The 21264-nt window shown below is 41.9% G+C and overlaps 1 protein-coding gene across 6 annotated transcripts in view; it reads left to right on the plus strand.

Annotated features, from left to right (window-relative positions):
* The window catches only part of LOC138735586 (probable phospholipid-transporting ATPase IIA), a 144203-nt gene that overhangs the window by 79858 nt on the left and 43081 nt on the right, over positions 1–21264 (plus strand). For all 6 annotated transcript variants that reach the window (XM_069883600.1, XM_069883599.1, XM_069883602.1 and 3 more), the window contains exons 16-21: positions 1331–1423; positions 3719–3802; positions 4499–4669; positions 5705–5803; positions 7589–7678; positions 8806–8950. In XM_069883600.1, coding sequence (XP_069739701.1) covers positions 1331–1423; positions 3719–3802; positions 4499–4669; positions 5705–5803; positions 7589–7678; positions 8806–8950 — 682 coding nt within the window. The remainder of the gene's footprint in view (positions 1–1330; positions 1424–3718; positions 3803–4498; positions 4670–5704; positions 5804–7588; positions 7679–8805; positions 8951–21264) is intronic.

Genomic DNA, 21264 nt, shown 5'->3' on the forward strand with positions numbered 1-21264 from the left:
AAATAACACATGGATATTCAGTATTGATTGATTATCTTTTTATCATCCCATCTAGAAGACAAAGCAGAACACTGTATTGAGAAGTATGCTTTGCTAGGACTATTTTAAAGTTCAGATGTTATAATGTCAGATTTGACAAAAAAAAGCTTTTCAAGACTGCCTATTTGTAAGCACTTTGTGCATGCAGACCACATGATAAAGTATACTTTTTGGAGCATTTCTCAATGGAACACAGATTGAGATCCAGTTATTTTAAAATAACATTTAATTCTTTGCTAAAGTTAGCTGAAAATGGGTTCAATGAAGAGAGGGCTGTTTTTTTAAAGCATAAAGGTGAATTTGTTATTGTGCTTGATTTTAATATACAGCATTTCCTGAGCAAGCGTTCAGATAAATGGATTGTGTTTATTTGTGATCTTTCTCTGGAGTATTCCTTTGATTTGCTTTACAAAGGTCTGTCATTTTGTTTGCATGAGATACTACCAAGGTTTTGTGTTTCACATACTGATGACCAATAATGAGTATTAACAAAATTTGGAATTCAGGATCAGGATTTATTGTCATGAACATGTCACAAAACATTCATATTATAAACCACCTTATCAAATTAATAAAAATAGTGCAAGAAAAAAGAAATGACAAAGAAAGGCAGTGTCTGAGGTTCATTGTCCATTCAAGAATCTGATGGCAGAGGGGGGTGGGGGGGGGGGAAATAAATACAGTCTCTGTATGTTGCATGAATGTTTAAAAAAATATTGGTTGTTTGAATCTTACGAGTCCATGAAGATCAAATAAAATATTCTTGTGCCGCTGAGTGCTTGTGTTTAGGCTCCTGTACCTTTTTCCTGATGAAGGGGGCATGGGCTGGGGGTTGGGGGTCTTTGAGGATAGAGGCTGCCTTTTTAAGACACTGGCTCGTGTAGATGTATGTTGAACATGTTGGTGCTTTTCATCTCTTGGTAAAATGTGCTACTTAAACTGCTGCCTTAAAATCTCTTCAAAACTGCTCTCTCTGTTACCACTTGCCTTTCACAAGGCCATTGCTGCTCTAACTACCCACCACCTCCCCAGCATCTTCTTTTGCTCTCCACACAGGCATTCTTGAAACACCCTGGCACTGTTGCATTAGAGCAATCATGTTAATGAAAGCTATTGATGTATTAACAATGCAGGAAGTTGCCCTTTAATTGGGGAGGAATTGGAAAGGGCATGAGCAATTGTGTGGAGCTCATTTGGGTCATTAGTCCCTGCAGGAATTTGGCAGTGAACAAAGTAATCAAGCTGTTTATCTAAATGTCCAGCATCTAATGTAATTGTGTTTCTTTCTCAGGATGAATCCACAGGAGAAATTACATTCTACATGAAAGGGGCTGATGTGGTCATGATAGGAATTGTTCAGTACAATGACTGGCTTGAAGAAGAGGTATGTATTCTTCATCACTTTGCACAGCAGTATTGTAGGAAGTTGGTTTCAAAGGGCACTGCTACTAGTTTTCAGCTCAAATACCCGTGATATGTTTCAGAAGCCAAATAGAAATGTGGAAAGACAGGGTGTTCACGTTGTGAACAAGAATTTAACCCGCATCTGATGTGAAATGGGGCAACTGCCTTGGTTGGTGCTCACAGCCACTGCCATGTGAATTTTAAATCCTTGGAGGCACTTAGGCAGCAGGATAAATGTGGTTAACGCAACACTGTTACAGCACCAGCGACCAGGGTTAGAATCTGTCTGTCAGGAGTTTGTATGTTCTCCCCGTGTCTGCCTGGGTTTCTTCTGGATACTCCAGTTTCCTCCCACCCTTCAAAACGCACCGTGATTGTAAATCAGTTGGGTATAATTGGGCTGCACAGGCTCGTGGGCCAAAAAGGGCTGTTACCGACTGAGCTGTATGTCTAAATTAAAAAAAAATTTAATTTAACTTGCAACACAGGCAAGGGTCTCATAAAGATGAGGGGTTTCCTTAGCCCTGCTAACTCAGGTTCATAATAGATGCTTGCAAACAGGAGGAAGACCAGATGAGGCCCAGAAACTTGAGTAATTATTTTTCATTTTATTGTATTTACAACCCAGTAGAAGCCATTTCCAGCAATTGAGACCCGCGCTGCCCTAATTACGCCCAATTATCTACAAACCCCATAGGTTTTGGAGGGTGGAAGGAAATCGGGGCATCCAGGGAAAACCCAAGCAGGACACGGTGAGGACGCACAAACTCCTTATGGAGTGCGCCTGATTCTAACTCTGGTCACTGGCAATTATATTATTGCTATGCAATAAGGGGTGCTTTTCCAGGCTCCACAATGAAACGTTTGACTTGGTCCACGCTAGGCATATGATCTCTGATGGTGATGCCATACCTGATCATCCCTTTTAAGAAGGATCTGTTTCCTTGTGATCACACTGCAACTGCCTGGTGCCCTAAATCCTCCCTCGCTCTACTCACAATGAAGGGAATTGAAGTGTTAATTGTGAGATTGATGAACCAAAGTTTAGGATTAAACTTTCACCAGCCAAGCATTAATAATTGAACCAGTACCAATGCAAAATTTTGCTTCATCAACCTTTACCAATAATATTTTGATAAAATATTTGAATTACATCATGCTCCAAAATGTTGTTTATTGCAATAGTTCATACAATCAGAATTTATTGTCATGAACATGTCACAAAATTTGTTGTTTTGCGGCAGCGTCACAATGCAAACATTCATATAAACCACCTTACTGATGTGTTGGGAAGAGTATCAGGTTCAGTGGGTTGACAGAGAGACGAGTCTGGACACAAGTGTTACAATCACACGTAACTTTAACACACAGGAGACAAACCAGGGAGAATGTTAAATGGTACTTGATTTCTATTTCACTTCAGCAACAATATAGACATTCACCTCTGACCTAGGTTGGACTCCAACAATAGTGAACCTATACTCGACACACTCACACATTTGAGTACGCACACTACAAACAGGAACTCTTACACACACCTGGTTCCCTGACCAATGGGGGTGCAGATCTCTTAAATATTGATCTATTGTAATACTTTGGCTCAGCTGCAATGTAGTGCACACCTTACCTGTGACACTTCAACGATGTCCACAGTAGTGACCTGGCATGGAGCGATGTCTGGGACTTGGACCACAAGGCAGAGAGAGTGTGCTGTGTGTGGGTTTTATATACAGTGCTAATCTGTGCTTCTCGCCAATAATGACCCTAGGTGATTTAAATGAGCCAACAGCAAGGTGTGTACTAATGGGTGACCGGAGTCCAACCTTGATTGACAGGTAACATGACTTCCAAATAAGGTTCAGACAGAGAGGATGCATGACCACACCCAATAGAAACATTCCAGACAGGCAGGGAGGCCATGTTTCCTCCACACACAACACTTACAAAATAAATCAAAATAGTACAAGAAAAAGTCAAAATAAGGCAGTGTCTTTGGTTCATTGATCATTCAGGAATCTGATGGCAGTGGGGAAGAAGCTATCCTTGTGCCACTGAGTGCTTGTCTTCAGGCTCCTGTACCTTTTTCCTGATGGTAGAGTGAAGAGGGCAAAAACTGGGGAAAAAAATGTCAATTTGTAGATTAAGAAATTTAACTAGATGCAGCAATTAAACATTAAAAAAGGATATTTTGCAAATATCTCGATGCTTCTGACAGATTCTTTTGACAAATGCAAAGAAACTGATTTGTTCCTTTTTTTTGATCTTTCTGGATTAGTGTGGCAATATGGCTAGAGAAGGACTGAGAGTTCTGGTCGTTGCCAAAAAGTCCCTCACAGAGGAACAGTACCAGGATTTTGAGGTAACCAGCTCTGGATTGGAATTCTCGTATGAAAAAAACATCCTCCAGTGGCTTTGCATGTGCTTTCAAAGGAAAATTTCAAATTATGCATTAAAGGAATTCACAGTTCATGCAAGATCAATATTTAAATCCATAGTGCACGCTTTCGAATGCTACAAATACTGTTTCATTTCCAAATATGTTTGATGCTGTGCAGCTGAGGGTACAACTGCAGATACAGAAAGTACCCACCATTAACAACACTGATTAGATGACAGCACTGTTGCGACATTCAATGTTTCAGTTACTTTCCCTTCTTACATATACTGTGCCCAACTGATCCCATGTTCATCGGCTACGTTTGATGGAGTCATCAGTGACTTTCTGGTTTTATTTTGGAAAAAATGCCATCAGCCTGCTTTCAGCCCCTGAATGACATTTCGCTATCACTGCAGGAAATGTGCATGTTGGTTGAGGAGAGACTGACAGACTGAGGCTTGGCAATGATGTTTCTCTAGGCTGCTGTTCACCATCCGGATGCCCGATGAATAACCATTCAATAAGAACCAGTGCTCATTCTTAGAACTGTCCTCTGGAACGGGGCAAACAAATGTTTTTTTTTGTCATAGTCACCATTTTTACACAGTCGTGTCAAACTTTCCATGTAGATTTATGATGAATCTGAATTAATTAATGTAAAAGATGTCTCTTCTGCAGAATCGTTATAATCAAGCAAAGATGAGTGTTCATGATCGGTCATTGAAAGTTGCAACTGTTATTGAGAGTTTGGAGATGGAAATGGAGCTGCTTTGCCTGACTGGGGTCGAGGATCAGCTGCAGGCTGATGTTAGGCCTACCCTGGAAATGCTGAGAAATGCTGGGATAAAGGTAAAAAACTCTAGGGGCAGGAACAGTAAAGCTGAAGTTCTGCCTTGCTGAGCTTCAGTTTTATTTAAATTTAGACATACAACACAGTAACAGGCCCTATTGGCCCATCAGCCCGTGCCGCCCAATTGACTTACAACCCCTGGTATTGCATGCATTGGCGAGCATGTCATTTTATTTTGTTGGAGATCTGAAATCTAGGGATTGAGAGCTGAAATTCTTCTGCACTCTGAACTCCATCTGGTGCAGGCTATCCCTGGATTAAGTGACGTCAGTACACATGGTCATCTCCCTTGTCTACTGAGCACATTGCACCAGGTGGCATCAAATCTGATGTACCATATATGTCCACATATAACATGATATTTGAACCTTAAAAATGACACCCCAAACCAAGGGTCATCTTTTTTGCCAAGTATAAAATCCGAACCTTAATATCCCATGGTTTATAGTATCCCCATGCTGATGGAGAACAGCAAAAAACACTCGCATAATTCCTCCAGTTCCACCACTACATGTTTTTCTACTGAAACTTGTGTTTTGGAAACTGGATGAATGGTAATGTTCTGTTAAAACAATAAAAATGTATTATAAAACTGACCAACATAACTTTGTTTGCTGTGCTGTTATTTTAAGGTAACTGCATACACCAGTCACCATTTGTAACAGGTGATGAACAGTAAACAATTGGCCAGGGACCCAGGGATGTTCTGTTTACACTGCCTCGACTGGCCAATCGCAGTAAATCTCATAGTGACCAGTTACCGGGTTTAAGGACGGGGTTTCTTGGAAAGTTTTCACTCCTTCTTTAATGGTGTAGTTGATTTATGAAAAGAAATCATTGAGGCAGAAAACTAAAATAGCACAGAAATGATCAGGAATATTGGGACAGGAAGCTGTCGATGGTAGTGCCAGACTTGGGTAGTTTTGTACAGCAAGTGTCTCTCAAAACCTGTATCTTAAGTGGAAATCCTGGCGGTTGACTTGTAAGCTGACATGTACCGTAATTCACTTCTGTGTCTCTTTACACATTTTTAGGTTTGGATGCTCACTGGAGACAAACTTGAAACAGCAACTTGTACAGCAAAAAATGCTCATCTGGTAACCAGGAATCAAGATATCCACATCTTCCGAACAGTATGCATTTGCAAGCTGATTTTTCAGTATTCATTGTTAGTGCCAGATCTCTAATTGATTAAATGACATTAAACTTCAAAATCTATAAAACCTTCAGAAAGGCTGGCTAACATCAATATTTCTTTCAATAAATGTTAATGTAATTTTTGAAAGAGAGAAATCTTGATTGGGGGTTGGGGGGGGGGGATAATAAGTAGCTCTGATATTTGCAGAGTTGTAATTTCTTCAAGTGCAGCCTGGGACAGTGTCTGTCTATTAAATGTTTTGCACCCAGAAGGAGCCACTAAAGGTTCATGAAACTCATTATTTTCTAGGAATGATATTGCATCTTCATTTTAAGTTGCCTTGTTACAGTGGTACTTTGAAGGGTGTTCTCTCATTGGGCTTCACCAAGAATCTAACAAAAAGTGGTACTTCATAAGCACATAAAATGCACTAGGTTTCAAGAGTTGTTTCTCATCAGGTGAGAAAGCACACATAAAATCGTTATTTTATTTCCACATTGTTATATTAAAAGACACAAATGAAAAAAGTTAATTATAGTCTTTGTTTAAGCAATGCTTCAACAATTCTTGTTTAAACTGTGATGCATCCTGACCATCCATATCGTGGTTTGGTACAGGAACTATGCTGCCCCAAACTGCAAGTAACCATATAACCATAGAACAATTACAGTACGGAAACAGGCCATATCGGTCCTTCTAGTCCGCACCAATTTAAGTGAACTCCACAAATCCCACAGAATGTGGGAATAAGCTATTTCCCAGCCTGGCTCTCATGATTTTGATGCTCCTAAAGAATTCTCCTAATTGCAGAGAATTGTAATTCTAGCTCAAGCCATCACTCAAACCAACCTTCCTGACATCAATTCTATCTTCACCTTCCACTGACTCAGGAAAATAGCCAACCCATTCAAGGATGCGTGCCACCCTTGTCACACTCTTCTTCCCCCTACCATTAGATAGAAGATACATGAGTTTGAAAACACGCCTCCAAATTCAAGGGAACTTTGGTTTCTTCTAGGCTCTTGAACAAACATCTCAATAGTCAAAGATGCTTGGACTGTTTAACTATATTTTGATCTTTAACACAATATCCTGCACTTTGTTTTCTTTGACACTATCTCCTGTACTACTTGCTCCACCTGTTGTTCTACGTATAGATTGGTATTCATGGATCGAACACAAAGCAAACTATACTTTCAGTACACAGGTGAATAAATAATTCATTTCAACTTTCCAACTTTTTAAATGTTAACATTGAAACCTCCTAACTTTCAAGAAATTTTAATGGCAAATGTCACCAAAGCCACGTCAAAAATTACACTTTTTTGTCTTTGTTTTCTCCCAATTTCTTCATAACGGTAATTCACTGGGAGCTTCTTTGAAGCTTGACTGTTACACAAACTGAAATATTACTTGCTATTAGCAAGCAAATGAAATTCTGTTTAGAAGCTCAGTCTTTAAAGAAAAAGAATGCTGCCGTTATTTTGAATGTATTTAATCATCGCTGAAAACTTGCTCCTTCCTTGTCAACACAGAGCTCTTATAAAGTAACTGAGGCACAAGTAATGAATATTTTTAAAAAAATCACTGCACATTTTTTATTGTTGATAGATGCTCTCTGTGAGCCTTCTCATGGGTGTTATTTGCAACCAGGGTACTATTTTGTGGACAGTACTATCTTCCAGTTTCTATTCTTCATGTATTTCTGCATTGCCAGTGAATATCCGACATTTATCTGAAACATTAGGTGAATCTGTACTGTAGTGCATTTTGTTTCCAGATAACCAATCGAGGAGAAGCACACTTGGAGCTAAATGCTTTCAGAAGGAAACATGATTGTGCTCTGATCATATCTGGGGACTCACTTGAGGTGAGTATTTAGTGCATTTTAATTGGTTCAAGGTTTCATCATTAATCTAGACCATGTTGATTAGTTCAGTTTCTCCACCTCCCCACCCACCATTTTTTCCAGTCTTTCATGGACCACAGTACTGTGCTGTAGATTCCAAGATGCAAACAGTTCTCCAGTGCCTTTTATAAAGGGATTTCTTTTGTATTGGTTCAAGAGTTATGGATGATTAATTCCCACCATTGTACACCAGTATACTTTGGCTTTCTAACACAAAAGTGGGATGAAAATTCACCATTTCAGGGCTCTGCCCATTTGAAAGGGGATGTGAAACGCAGGAGTGATTCATTTATATTGTTTTAATAACGAGCTCATGATATTAATGAACACCTCATCTACCCACTGATGTGGAATATTAAATTTCTTTTTAAGAGTTCAATACAAAGTTGTTTGAAGTTTTCCAGCTGGTTCAGTATGACTAGGCTTCTACCCAGATAGTGGTGATGGGTAAATGCAAATATCTACAGGCCAGATTCTGAATACACTACAGGAATAAAGCAGCACTCTGCAGACTGGATGTCAACAACATCATGGTGTTAAAGTTGAGCTGGAAAGACTGCAGACACTGTAATAGCAGTGAAATACAGAAGTGCTGGAGAATCTCAACAGGTCACACAGCATCCATAGGAAAAGTGCCTCAGGCCTGAAACCTTTGCTTTCTATAGATGCTACATGATTTGGTGAGTTTCTCCAGCACTTTTATGAACAGTATCATGGCCATACTTTTAAATGCATGGGTGCCATTTTAACTTCAAATCATGTTCAGTTACATTATATACAATCATTTTAAAATCCTGGATTTCTGTCAAAACCATTGGGGCCCTCTATGTTAACAGTTGGGTATTTTCATTCAAGTGTGTAACCCGGTAAAATGCCCTTTGATCAAACCAATGGGATTGAGGGACCCATAGGAACATACATATGGTTGGATATCAGTGGGTTTTCAATTAGAATCATGTGCACACGTATAAGTTTCTTAAGAATTATACTAGAGAAGAGCTGTGAGTTAAATAAAGATCGATCAACTTTGACTTGTGTTTACAATCTAATTTGTGTCAAATGTTTAAATTGTTTCCTTTCTTTTTTAGGTTTGTCTAAAGTTCTATGAGTATGAATTCATGGAACTGGCCTGTCAGAGCCCTGCTGTAGTCTGCTGTCGATGTGCTCCCACACAGAAAGCACAGATTATACGCCTGTTACAGCAGCGAACTCGCAAATTGACATGTGCAGTAGGTGAGAAGTCACCAAATTTATATGGTCACTATTTTCCACTGAGGCTTGTGTGTCTAATTATCACTGGATATGGGGAGAAAAATGACCTTGCCTAATGTCTGTTCCTTTTTTTATCCAATTTCCTTTTTTCCAACAATCAACCTCCTTCCTGCCCCATTGTATGTTTTATTGTGGTTAAGCTATTGTTGATGTTCAGTTACATGAGCCAAACTCATTTAATTGAATTCATTTAATTTTAAATGTTGAGTTACAGTGCAGTAAAAGGCTCTGCCAACTGAGCCCAAGCACACCAAATAACTGATAAATCCCACATGTTTTTGAGGGTGGGAGGTAACTGGAGCACCCGGAGGAAACCCAGGGGGTCACGAAGTGAATGTACAAACTCCTTACGGCAGCACTGGATTCAAATCCAGGTTACCTGAGCTTTCACAGCGTTTGCAACTGTGCCGCCACTAACCCTAACTCCATCAAAACTTTCCTTCTATCACCTCAAGAGTCGACTTGTTTTAAGACTTCCTTTTACAAAATAGTTTTGTTAACAATATGAGGTCACATGAGTTCTTTCAATGCAAATCTTACCAAGAGCTACCTAATGGGAGCCATGTGATGTCGAGAGGTGAGTAGGAGCAGAAAACAGGAGCTCAAAGGAAAACCAAGCAAATTCATTTTAAAAAAAAAAGGCCAAAAACACCTCTAAAAATTAAAGTGCAGAAAGAAACAAATAATCACTGAAGTGATGGGGAAGAAGGACAAGAAGATGAATGGTAAATAAATTATAGCCTCAATACCCCACGACGATCCTGAGCGACAGCCTCATGGTGGTGAAAATGGTGGAGCCTGTCTGAAGCACATGGGGCGTAGAAGATGATGGAGTCCCAACCCATTCCACAGGCAGACGGGCCGCTGAAATCATCCCCTGAGGTCCCAAGGAGGTAGAGCTAAGTGGGCGAACGCGGGCACCGCGGCAGAAGCCTGCATAACTAGGTGAGCCCCACACGCGGAGGGGGGTAAAAGGGCTGAGGATGGCACTGGCACGGGGATTGACAGAGTTCAAGGCCCAGTGCCAAAAGATCACAGAGCAAGAAAAGGTGCAAACAGCACCAAAGACTCACCCGTACCTAGAGAGAGGGGTGAATCCCAGGCGCAGCAGGGATGACTCTGACCCAGCGGTGATGGTGTCGGGCAGTAGCAGTGTGGACGAAATGTACAACCAACTTTGCAAGCAGAAAGGAGGAAAAAGCGGAATAGAGAGGAAAAGAAGGACTGGAACCTTTTATGAAAAACATTTAAAGTGGTGATGGAAACCGTAATAGAGGCTTCAGAAAACAAAATAAAAGAGGTTTTAAGAGACCTGTCATTGGAACTGGGAGAATTTAGGAAAGCTGTGGGATAATTATCAGGAAGGGTGACTACTGTATAGGGAAGGGTGGAAAGGATGGAAGATAATATGGAGAGATTGGAAAATGACAGGGCAAGGGAGAAAGAAAAAATATGGGTCAGACTAGATGACTAGAGAATCTTAACAAAAGAAATAACAAAATTTTGTGGGGGTGAAAGAGGAGATAGAAGGGAGGGATCCAATATCATTCTTTAGGGAATAGATCCTCCAAATATTGGGGAGGTCAAGAATGGGTGGGGGGGGGGGGAAACCTTCATGTAGAAAGGGCTCATCGCTCTCCTCTTTCAAAGCCCAGTTTGGGACAGAAGCCTTGGTCTGTCCTGATCAGACTGGCCACATTCCAGGATGGAAAAATTTCGGCGTGGCTCTAGGAGCAAGGGAGCAGGGCAGCCCTGCAGAATATGAGGAGGGCAAAATCCTCTTCTACCCAGACGTCACTCTTTAAAAAGCGTAAAGAATTTGATCCAGTCAAGAAAATGTGAAGAATTGGGTCAACTTTACTATACCCAGCAACCCCTGAAAATATTCCTGTTGGCGGGAGGGAGGATATTTTTTACTGAAGCCAAAAAATATGTAAATAATTGTCTCCTGTCCCAAAAAATTCCCCAAGGGAGAAGGTGAGAGAAGAGTTTTGTAGGGTAAAGGCTCTGTATACAGTTGGCTGTATTTAATGTAAATACATTGGTTTAATAAATGTAAATGTTATATAAAAATAGGTAAAAAAGATCATTCCCCTTAAGCTCCGGAGTGACTAAGAAGGTGGTGACCTGTGAAGATGGGTGCAATGGCCACACCCTGGGATGAGAAGGGTAGTAGTGCCAAGAGGTTCAGAGTTTGTGTTAAGGGGAAAGGGGGGGGTTGGGTTTGGGGGGGGGGGAAAGGTGTAAGGGGTTATATACTACCTATTTGGGAGGTTTTTTACTCTTAGTTTCCCAAGATTTACTTTATACATGGCTGGCAGGACCAAAAAGATGAATACTATGGACTGGGTGAAAGGAAAATATTTTAAGAGCAGGTTAAAGGGAAGGAATCAAGCGAAAAAGAGCTGGGGCAATGGACAAGACCATGAAATTTTTGAACTTTAATGTTAATGGCTTAAATGGAATGGTAAAGAGGAAGAAAGTCTTGGCACACATTAAAAAATACAGGTGGATGTGGCCTTTTTGCAGGAAACCCACGTTACAAATAGTGAACATCAAAAACTTGAAATAACCTGGATGGGCCAAATGATAGCATCCTCCTTTAGCTCCAAGGCCAGGGGAGTAGTTATTTTAATGGGTAAAAATGTCCCAGTAAAGGTCAAAGGCACGGTAATAAATCCAGCAGGAAGATTTGTAATGGTACACTGTCAAATATATTCTGAAATCTAGACACTCATGAATATATATGCCCCTAATTTTGATGATGAGAAATTTATACAAAATGTCTTTTTGCAATTGGAGGAAGGGCAAGAAAATGTCTTAATTGGAGGGAACTTTAATTTTTGCTTGGAGTCAGAAATGAACAAATCAGCCAAGAAAGTGACAAGACCCAAGGTGGAAAAAGCAACCCAAGCCTTCATAAGAGTTAAATCTGGTGGTTGCTTAGAGACGATGGCATCCAAGGGAGAGAGATTATTCCTTCTACTCAACACAGCATGACTCTTGTACCAGAATTGACTGGTTTCTTGCTTTGGCACCATTGGAAGGGAGAATTATAGAAAAGGAATATATGGCAAGGCTATTAACAGATCATTTGCCTTTGACTTTAACTATTGTCATGCCAGGTAAACAAGCCACAGCATACAGATGGCACCTTAATCTGTTGCTATTGGGGATATAAGTGGAGTTTTGCAGATATATTAAAGGTCAAATAGAAATGTTTTGTGAAATGAACTGAGCCTCCACTGCCAACAAATTTCTGCTATGGGATACATTAAAAAGCTTATCTGAGAGAGCAAATAATTGGATAGTCTATAAGTATTATAAAACATGAGGAAGGTCAATGAATTGGAACAAGAGATAACTCAATTGGAAAAAGACTACCAAAAATCAGGCTCTGAGGGAACGTACAGAACACTAATAAATAAAAAGCTCAAGTACAACACTTTGCAAACATATAAAATGGAAAAAGCAATATTAAGATCTAAGCAAAGGTACTAGGAGCTGGGGGAGAGAGCCCATGAAGTATTGTCCTAGCCGCTGAGGACAGAGGAAACCGCAAGGAAATCAATGCAATCCAAACAGGGCCAAACCAGATATCTTCTCAACCAAAAGAAATAAATGAACCATTTAGACAGTTCGACGTGCAATTATACATATCTGAGTCGAAGGGGGATTTGGAAAATGGAGGAATTCTTGTCCAACTTCGAATTGTCAAATTTAGAATCTGAGAAGTGGGAAGGATTAGATGCTCCCTTTTCAGAGCAAGAAATAGTGAAAGCATTGAGTTCACTGCAGACTAACAGGTCTCTGGGGAAGGATGGGTTCCCTCCTGAGTTTTATTTAGAATTCAAGGACCTGTTGATGCCATTGTTTATGGACGTGGTGGAACAGGCAGCTGAGCCTCACACCCTTCCAGAGTCTTTTTCAATGGCAATAATTCCTGTAATTCTTAAAAAGGATAAGGGCCCACTAAAGCCAAGCTCCTATAGACCAATCTCACTTCTGAACATGGATTATAAAATAATAGCCAAAGCTTTGGCAAATAGATTGGCTCAGTTTCTACCAAAATTTGTAAATCTAGATCAGATGGGGTTTGTGCAGAAAATACAATCGACAGACAATGTAAGTAGGCTACTAAATATAATCCACCTGGCCCAGTCAAGGGTGGATCCAAGTATAGCCTTGTCACTAGATGCTGAGAAAGCCATTGATAGATTGGAGTGGAATTTTTTGGTGAGAGTGCTGGAAAAATTCGGGTTGGGACATTTATAAATTGGGTTAAAGCATTGTACTACAAACCCAAGGCCAAAGTTGTCACTAATGGTCAAACTTCTCTGGCTTTCTCACCAGATCTAGTAGACAGGGTTGTCTGCTATCCCCTCTCTTTATTATTGGCGATTGAACTGTTAGTGGAATCTATTCGCTGGGTTCCAGGCATTAAAGTGTTTAGAGTGGGCCAGGAAGAACACAAAATTAATTTGTTTGCGGATGATGTGTTGATGGAAAGGGAGATGAAAAGGAAGTCAGGAACATTAGAGCTATAGCTAAATAAGAGTGACTATACAGCTATGAGGGAGGAACTAGCCAAAATAAAATGGAAGGACATTCTAGCTGGGAGGACAATTGGGCAAAAATGGCAGGTATTTCTAGACATTTTTCACAGGATTCAGAATAGATTCATTCCAAAGAGGAGGGAAGGCTCTAAGAAGAGCAAATGGCAGCTGTGGTTGACAAAGGAAATCAAGTGCAGTATCAGGTCCAAAATAAATAAGTATAAGATGGCAAAGCAGAGAGGGAGGTTAGAAGATTGGGAAGCCTTGAAAAAACAACACAGAGAAAGTAAGAAAGTCATTCAGGAGGGGAAATGAAGTACGAGAGTAAATTGGCAAGTAATATAAAATGGGAAAGCAAAAGCTTCTTTAGTTATGTAAAAAGGAAGAAATTGGTTAGGGCCAAAATTGGGCCCTTAAAATCGGAGAAAGGTGAAATTATCAATGGGAACATGGAGATGGTTGAGGAATTTAACAAATACTTTGCATCTGTTTTTACTAAGGAGGATATAGGTTATGATCAGAAAAGGGGTAAGGGTCAAGCAGTATCTAGGGACTTGGTGAAATTACCTAAGGAAACAGAATCTGATGGATATTCAGATCCAGAAGCAGGTGGTTGTGAGCAAATTGTTAGAACTGAGGCCTGATAAGTCCCCTGGACCTGATGGGCTTCATCCCAGGGTGCTTAGAGAGGTTGTTCTGGAAATTGTGGAAGCACTGGTTGACATTTTTCAAAGTTCTTTGGATTTGGGGGAAGTGTCTGCAGACTGGAGAGTGGCTGATGTAGTACCACATTTTAAGAAGGGAGGGAGGGAGAATATGGGAAATTATAGACCGGTCAGCCTGACATTGGTGGTGGGGAAGATATTGGAATCCATCATTAAAGGAGAAATAGCAGAACACTTAGGAAGGGATAATAGTATTGGTGCTGGTCAGCATGGGTTCCTTAAAGGAACATCTTGCTTGACTAATCTGGAATTTTTCGAGGACGTAACAAGGAGGGTGGACTCGGGAGAACCAGTGGATGTGGTGTACTTGGACTTCTGGAAAGCTTTTGATGAGGTCCCACACAGGAGGCTAGTTAGCAAAATCAAGGAGCATGGTATCGGAGGTAGGGTGCTGTCATGGATAGATAGTTGGTTGAGAAATAGGAAACGAAGGGTTGGGATAAACAGGTCATTTTCTGGATGGCAGAATGTGACGAATGGGGTCCCAGAGGAACAGGTGTTGGGTCCTCGGTTGTTTATCATTTATGTAAATGATTTTAATGAGGGGTTTAATAACTACATGTGCAAATTCACAGATGACACTAAACTGGGTTAGTGTGAAGTGCAAGGAGGATGTCAGGAAATTGCAGAGGGGCTTGGACAGTTTAGGGGAGTGGGTGGAGAAATGGAAGATGAAGTTTAATGTGACTAAATGCAAGGTTGTCCATTTTGGAGGCAGAAACAAAAGAGCAGAGTATTATTTAAATGGTGTTAAGCTGGGGAGTGGAGTAATGTAAGGGATCTGGGCGTACTTGTTCACAAGTCATTGAAAAGTAGCACGTTGGTTCAGCAAGCAGTGAAGGTGAACGGTATGTTGGCTTTCATAAAGAGGGGATTGGAGTATAGGAGAAGCCCACCTGCAGTTGTACAGGGCCCTGGTGAAACCTCACCTGGAGTATTGCGTCCAGTTCTGGTCCCCATATTTAAGAAAGGACATGCTTGCTATAGAGGGAGTGCAGCACAGGTTTACAAGGTTAGTTCCCGGGATGGCAGGATTATCATATGCGGATAGGTTAGAAAAACTGGGATTATATACGATAGAGTTTCTAAGGATGAGGGGAGATATGATTGAGTTATTTAGGATTATCAAAGGGCTTGGCAGGGTGAAAATAGAGTACATGATGGGAGAGAATAGGACTAGAGGGTATATTTTAACAATACAGGGAAGGCCATTTAAGATAGAAATGAGAATTTTTTTTTTATCCAGAGAGTTGTGGATCTGTGGAATGCATTGCCACAGAGGGTAGTGGTGGTGAATTTGCTGGAGAGATTTAAAAGAGAGTTGGATAAGGCTCTTGTGGGCAGGGGAGTTAAGGGTTATGAGGATAAGGCTGGGATTGGTTATTAAAAGAGAAAGATCAGCCATGATCCGATAAATAGACAATAGGAGCTGGAGTAGGCCATTTGGCCCGTCGGGCCAGCACCGCCATTTTAGATCATGGCTGATCATTACCACCAGTACCCCTTTCCAGCCTTATCCCCATAACCCTTAACTCCGTTACCCACAAGAGTCTTATCTAACTCTCTTTTGAACATAGTCATAAATCCACCTCTACCACCCTCTGTGGCAGAGCATTCCACAGATTCACACTTCTCTGGGTAAAAAAATGCTTTCTCATCTCCGTCCTAAAGGGCCTACCCTGTATTCTTAAACTATGCCCTCTAGTCCTCGTCTCCCCCATCATTGAGAACAAGTAATCAGACTTCACCTTGTCTATCCCCCTGATGATTTTGTATACCTCAATCATGTCCCCCCCTCATCCTTCTAAACTCCAATGGATACAAGTCCAGTTTTTCTAGCCTTGCTGCATATGACAACCCTGCCATCCCTGGAACTAACCTTGTAAATCTGCGCTGAACACCCTCTATAGCTAGTATGTCCTTCCTCAAGTTTGGAGACCAGAACTGGACGCAATACTCCAGGTGGGGTCTCACCAGGGCCCTGTATAACTGCAGAAGGGCGTCTCTGTTCCTATAGTCCAATCCCCTCTTTATGAAAGCCAACATTCCATTTGCCTTCTTCACAGCTTTGATAAATGGTGGTGCTGGCTCGACAGGCCAATTGGCCTACTCCAGCACCTATTGTCTATTGATATATTTGACAGAACCAACAAGGTCATTGGCCAGGTGTGGGGTACACTGGAGGACGATGGCAAAATCTCAGAATATAAAATTAATTATGATAAGAGTGAAATAATGCTGCTAACGAAAGGGGAGTATGAGAAATACTAACAGGAGAGTAAGTTTAAATGGCTACAAAAGGGTATGAAAGTTAAGAATTTACAAAATTTATATAAATTGAATTATCTCCCGCTACTTGAAAACATTGAGGAGGACTTATGCTGGTGGATGCACTTGCCTATAACATTGATGGGCAGGGTTAACTGCATTAAAATGAAAGTGATGCCAAGGCTACAATACCTCTTCCAATCTTTGCCCATACTGCTGCCCCAGAGTTTTTTCAGAACACTTGGTAGATGTGTCAGACAATTCCTGTGGAAGAATAAAGTAGCTAGAGCCTCCGTGGGCAAATTGACCTGGGACTATAGCCTGGGAGGAATGAGGCTCCCGGATTTAAAAAAAAATGTTATTGGGTGGCCCAGGGAAGGTTTATCACCTCATTCTTTGAAGGGGGATGATTTACCCTCCTGGGCACAAATTGGCCTGCACATGGCAGGAGACATTATTTACAAATGGGATACTAAATTAATTAAACAAAAAACAGACAACCCGATGCTACAGCATCTAATCCGAACATGCCAAAAAAATAAATCAGATTATTGGGTTTAAAAAAACGTTGTCTCCTAAAATGCCCCTAACCCAGAACAAATTAATCCCTGTGACTATGGGTAACAAAATCCTGGACACCTGGTGCCAGAAAGGGATCAGGTATGTCCAGAGCTATTATGAGAAGGGGCAGCTCATGTCATTCAAGCAACTGAAAAACAAATTTGACTTGTCAAACAAGACCACCTTCTGTTACTTTCAATTAAGATCTTTTTTGAAGAGTAAGTTAGGCCTCATGATGGCCCAGCCATTGTTTATTGACATCTTTGCTAGGTGTCTCCTGTTCCAAAGTGAGAGCCCGAAACTGGGCCTTCATAAAGTGAGGCAAAGATGGGAGTCTAATTTGGGAATGACAATTCCTGAGCAATGCTGGTCCGACCTTTGCCAGGACAGTATGAAGGCAGTTATTAATGCCAGATATAGGCTGGTGCAATACAACCTTTTGCACCAGCTATACCTCACGCCGGGTTAAAGTGGGAGGGAGGGTGAAAGAGGGAAGGAAGGAAGAGGGGGAAAGGAAAAAGAGAGGACTCTGCAAACAATGACCTGTAAAAGGGGAGGCTTGTTCCCCTATAATATCTCACTAATATGGATGTAAAACTATATTTTTTTAAAAATTCAAAAAAGAACTAGGATCTAGCCAGGAATCTTTCTCATCTGAGTGATACAACCACATTGTCTTGGGCGCTCCTAAGGATACCTGCTTAGCCCGCTCCTCTACTCATTATACACCCATGACTGTGTGGCCAGGCACGATTCCAGTGCTATCTACAAATTTGCTGATGACATCACAGTTGTCGGAAGAATCACAAACAGCAATGAGGAAGTGGACAGGAGGGAGAGAGATCAACTCATTGAATGGTGTAATGACAACAACCTTGTGCTCAACGTCAGCAAAACCAAGGAGATGGTTGTGGACTTAAGAAGGAAGTCAGGAGAACACAACCCTGTCCTCATCCAGGAATCAGTGGTGGACAGGGTCAAGAACTTCAAATTCCTGGGTGTCAACATCTCTGAGGATCTGCCCTGGAGCCTCCATGTTGATAGAATCACAAAGAAGGCTCGCCAGCTGCTAGACTTGGTGAGGTGTCTGAGGAGATTTGGTATGTCTATAAGTGTGCCATGAAGAGCATTCTGGCGGGTTGCATCACTGCCTGGTATGGAGGTGCCAACTGTCAGGACAAGAATGAACTCGAGGGTTGTTAACTCGGCCTGCGACATCACGGGCACCAGACTTCCCTCCATCCAGGACATCTTCATGAGGCAGTGTCTTAAGAAAGCAGCCTCTATCCTCAAAGACCCCCACCCCCCCAGGTGATGCCCTCTTCACTCTGCTACTATTGGGAAGGAGTTACAGGAGCCTAAAGATGAGCACTCAACGGCACAAGGACAGCTTCTTCGCCGCTGCCATCAGATCCCTGAATAATCACTGAACCAAAGACACGGCCTGACTTTTCATGGTTACTTTTACTATGTTTTAAGTTTATTTTTTATAGTGATACCATAAGATGGTTATAATATGTACCTTTGCACTACGACAATAAATCCTAGTTCTGATGTGCTCAGAACAAGACATAATTGGTCACAGAGATGAGCATTTCCTTCACTGGACACTAGGTGACACTGTTGTCCTATATAGACAGATTTGAGATTGTTGGCTTCTCTGATTTCTATATTTCGGAAAGTGCCCGTTGCTCGGAATGCACTCATTGGGGAGTGTCATTGCCAGACCCAGTGGACAATGGCTTACACTGGTGGTCCTATTCTTTCCTGAACATGTATGCACAGGGGTTGAGAACAACTGTTTGGTTCATTGGACTAAGAGAAGTACAGAGAAGAAACCCTCCTTAGCAGTGTTGACAGGAACAATGCTGGACTTCAACAGAATGGTCAGAGTGAGTTGATACTGTGCATGGCAATGTGTAACTAAGGGCCTTGTAAGAAGGACCTTCCTATTTTAATTGCACTCAGACTCCTCCCAAGGCAAATGCAGTTGTGTTGGTCTAGCAGTGTTATAACTCTAAATGTCTGCCACACTATGGTGCCCTGCACCACCAGTCCATGAAAGATTGTGTGAACTCTTTATGGAATGACAACATTCCATCTGAAATAGTGATACCAAGTTTCTGGTCCTTGTCATTTAAAATCTCCATCACACTTCAACCTGATCTCTATCCTCTGACTCCAATACCATTAAAACGAAGCCACGAATTGCTGCACCATGATCTCATCAACATTCTAGTCTCTTCCTACTGCCCCTCACCCTCAATACCCGTTCACTGCTGCCCTTGCTGACCCCATGAAGCTTTACTTATAGCTAGTCCACTGTCTTGCTTTTGCTGCTCTTTCACTCTCACTCACCACACAGTGATGCCCCATTTCACCTTGCCAATGAAACCAATATTTCCTATTAAAAATAAATTGTTGTAAATACGCTGAGGGTCAGACAGCATCTGACAAGAACAAAGTTGACATTTCAGGATGGCAAACCCAGAACAGTCATGAGGACCCAAAAAGTCCCTGATGTAAACATGAAACTCAGCCTACAGAATTATAATCGAGAAGCAACACTCCAATAGCATGTTCAAGCAAAGTGTTATTTCTAAATCTGGCAGTTCACACCTCGGAGAGCAAATATTTCCCACCTCCTCAAGTCAGGAGGCCACATGCATTTCCTCCCTTTTGTCCTTGGTATCCAACATTAGCTTTATCTGAGAGTCCACCAAGTTCATGTACATCTGCCTGACTCGAGCAATAAGATCTTGGGAGGGACAATAGTTCAAAGAATCTTGAAGCCAACTGTACCAGGTTTTTAAAGGACCTTAATGAAATTATAATTAGAAACCCATGCCCATCAGTACTGTATCCCAGTGTTACACAGAGACACATTTGTGCCCACCAATACCAAATACTTTTTCTTTTTTTCTTTCCTTTGGCTTGGCTTCACGGATGAAGATTTATAGAGGGGTATGTCCACGTCTGCTGCAGGCTCATTGGTGACTGACAAGTCCGATGCGGGACAGGCAGGCACGGTTGCAGCGGTTGCAAGGGAAAATTGGTTGGTTGGGGTTGGGTGTTGGGTTTTTCCTCCTTTGTCTTTTCTCAGTGAGGTGGGCTCTGCGGTCTTCTTCAAAGGAGGTTGCTGCCCGCCGAACTGTGAGGCGCCAAGATGCACGGTTGGAGGCGAGATCAGCCCACTGGCGGTGGTCAATGGGGCAGGCACCAAGAGATTTCTTTAAGCAGTCCTTGTACTTCTTCTTTGGTGCACCTCTGTCTCGGTGGCCAGTGGAGAGCTCGCCATATAACACGATCTTGGGAAGGCGATGGTCCTCCATTCTGGAGACGTGACCCACCCAGCGCAGTTGGATCTTCAGCAGCGTGGATTCGATGCTTGCGGACTCTGCCAGCTCGAGTACTTCGATGTTGGTGATGAAGTCACTCCAATGAATGTTGAGGATGGAGCGGAGACAGCGCTGATGGAAGCGTTCTAAGAGCCGTAGGTGATGCCGGTAGAGGACCCATGATTCGGAGCCGAACAGGAGCGTGGGTATGACAATGGCTCTGTACACGCTGATCTTTGTGTGTTTCTTCAGGTGGTTGTTTTTCCAGATTCTTTTATGTAGACTTCCAAAGGCACTATTTGCCTTGATGAGTCTGTTGTCTATCTCTTTGTCGATCCTTGCATCAGATGAAATGGTGCAGCCGAGGTAGGTAAACTGGTTGACTGTTTTGAGTTCTGTATGCCCGATGGAGATGTGGGGGGGCTGGTAGTCATGGTGGGGAGCTGGCTGATGGAGGACCTCAGGCTGACTTCCAGGCCAAACATTTTGGCAGTTTCCGCAAAACAGGACGTCATCCGCTGGAGAGCTGGCTCTGAATGGGCAACTAAAGCAGCATCGTCTGCGAAGAGTAGTTCACGGACGAGTTGCTCTTGTGTCTTGGTGTGAGCTTGTAGGTGCCTCAGATTGAAGACACTGCCATCCAAGCGGTACCGGATGTAAACAGCGTCTTCATTGTTGAGGTCTTTCATGGCTTGTTTCAGCATCATGCTGAAGAAAATTGAAAAGAGGGTTGGTGCGAGAACGCAGCCTTGCTTCACGCCATTGTTAATGGAGAAGGGTTCAGAGAGCTCATTGCTGTATCTGACCCAACCTTGTTGGTTTTCGTG

The sequence above is a fragment of the Narcine bancroftii genome, chromosome 6 (assembly GCF_036971445.1).
Source record: "Narcine bancroftii isolate sNarBan1 chromosome 6, sNarBan1.hap1, whole genome shotgun sequence".
NCBI classification, from domain to species: domain Eukaryota; kingdom Metazoa; phylum Chordata; class Chondrichthyes; order Torpediniformes; family Narcinidae; genus Narcine; species Narcine bancroftii.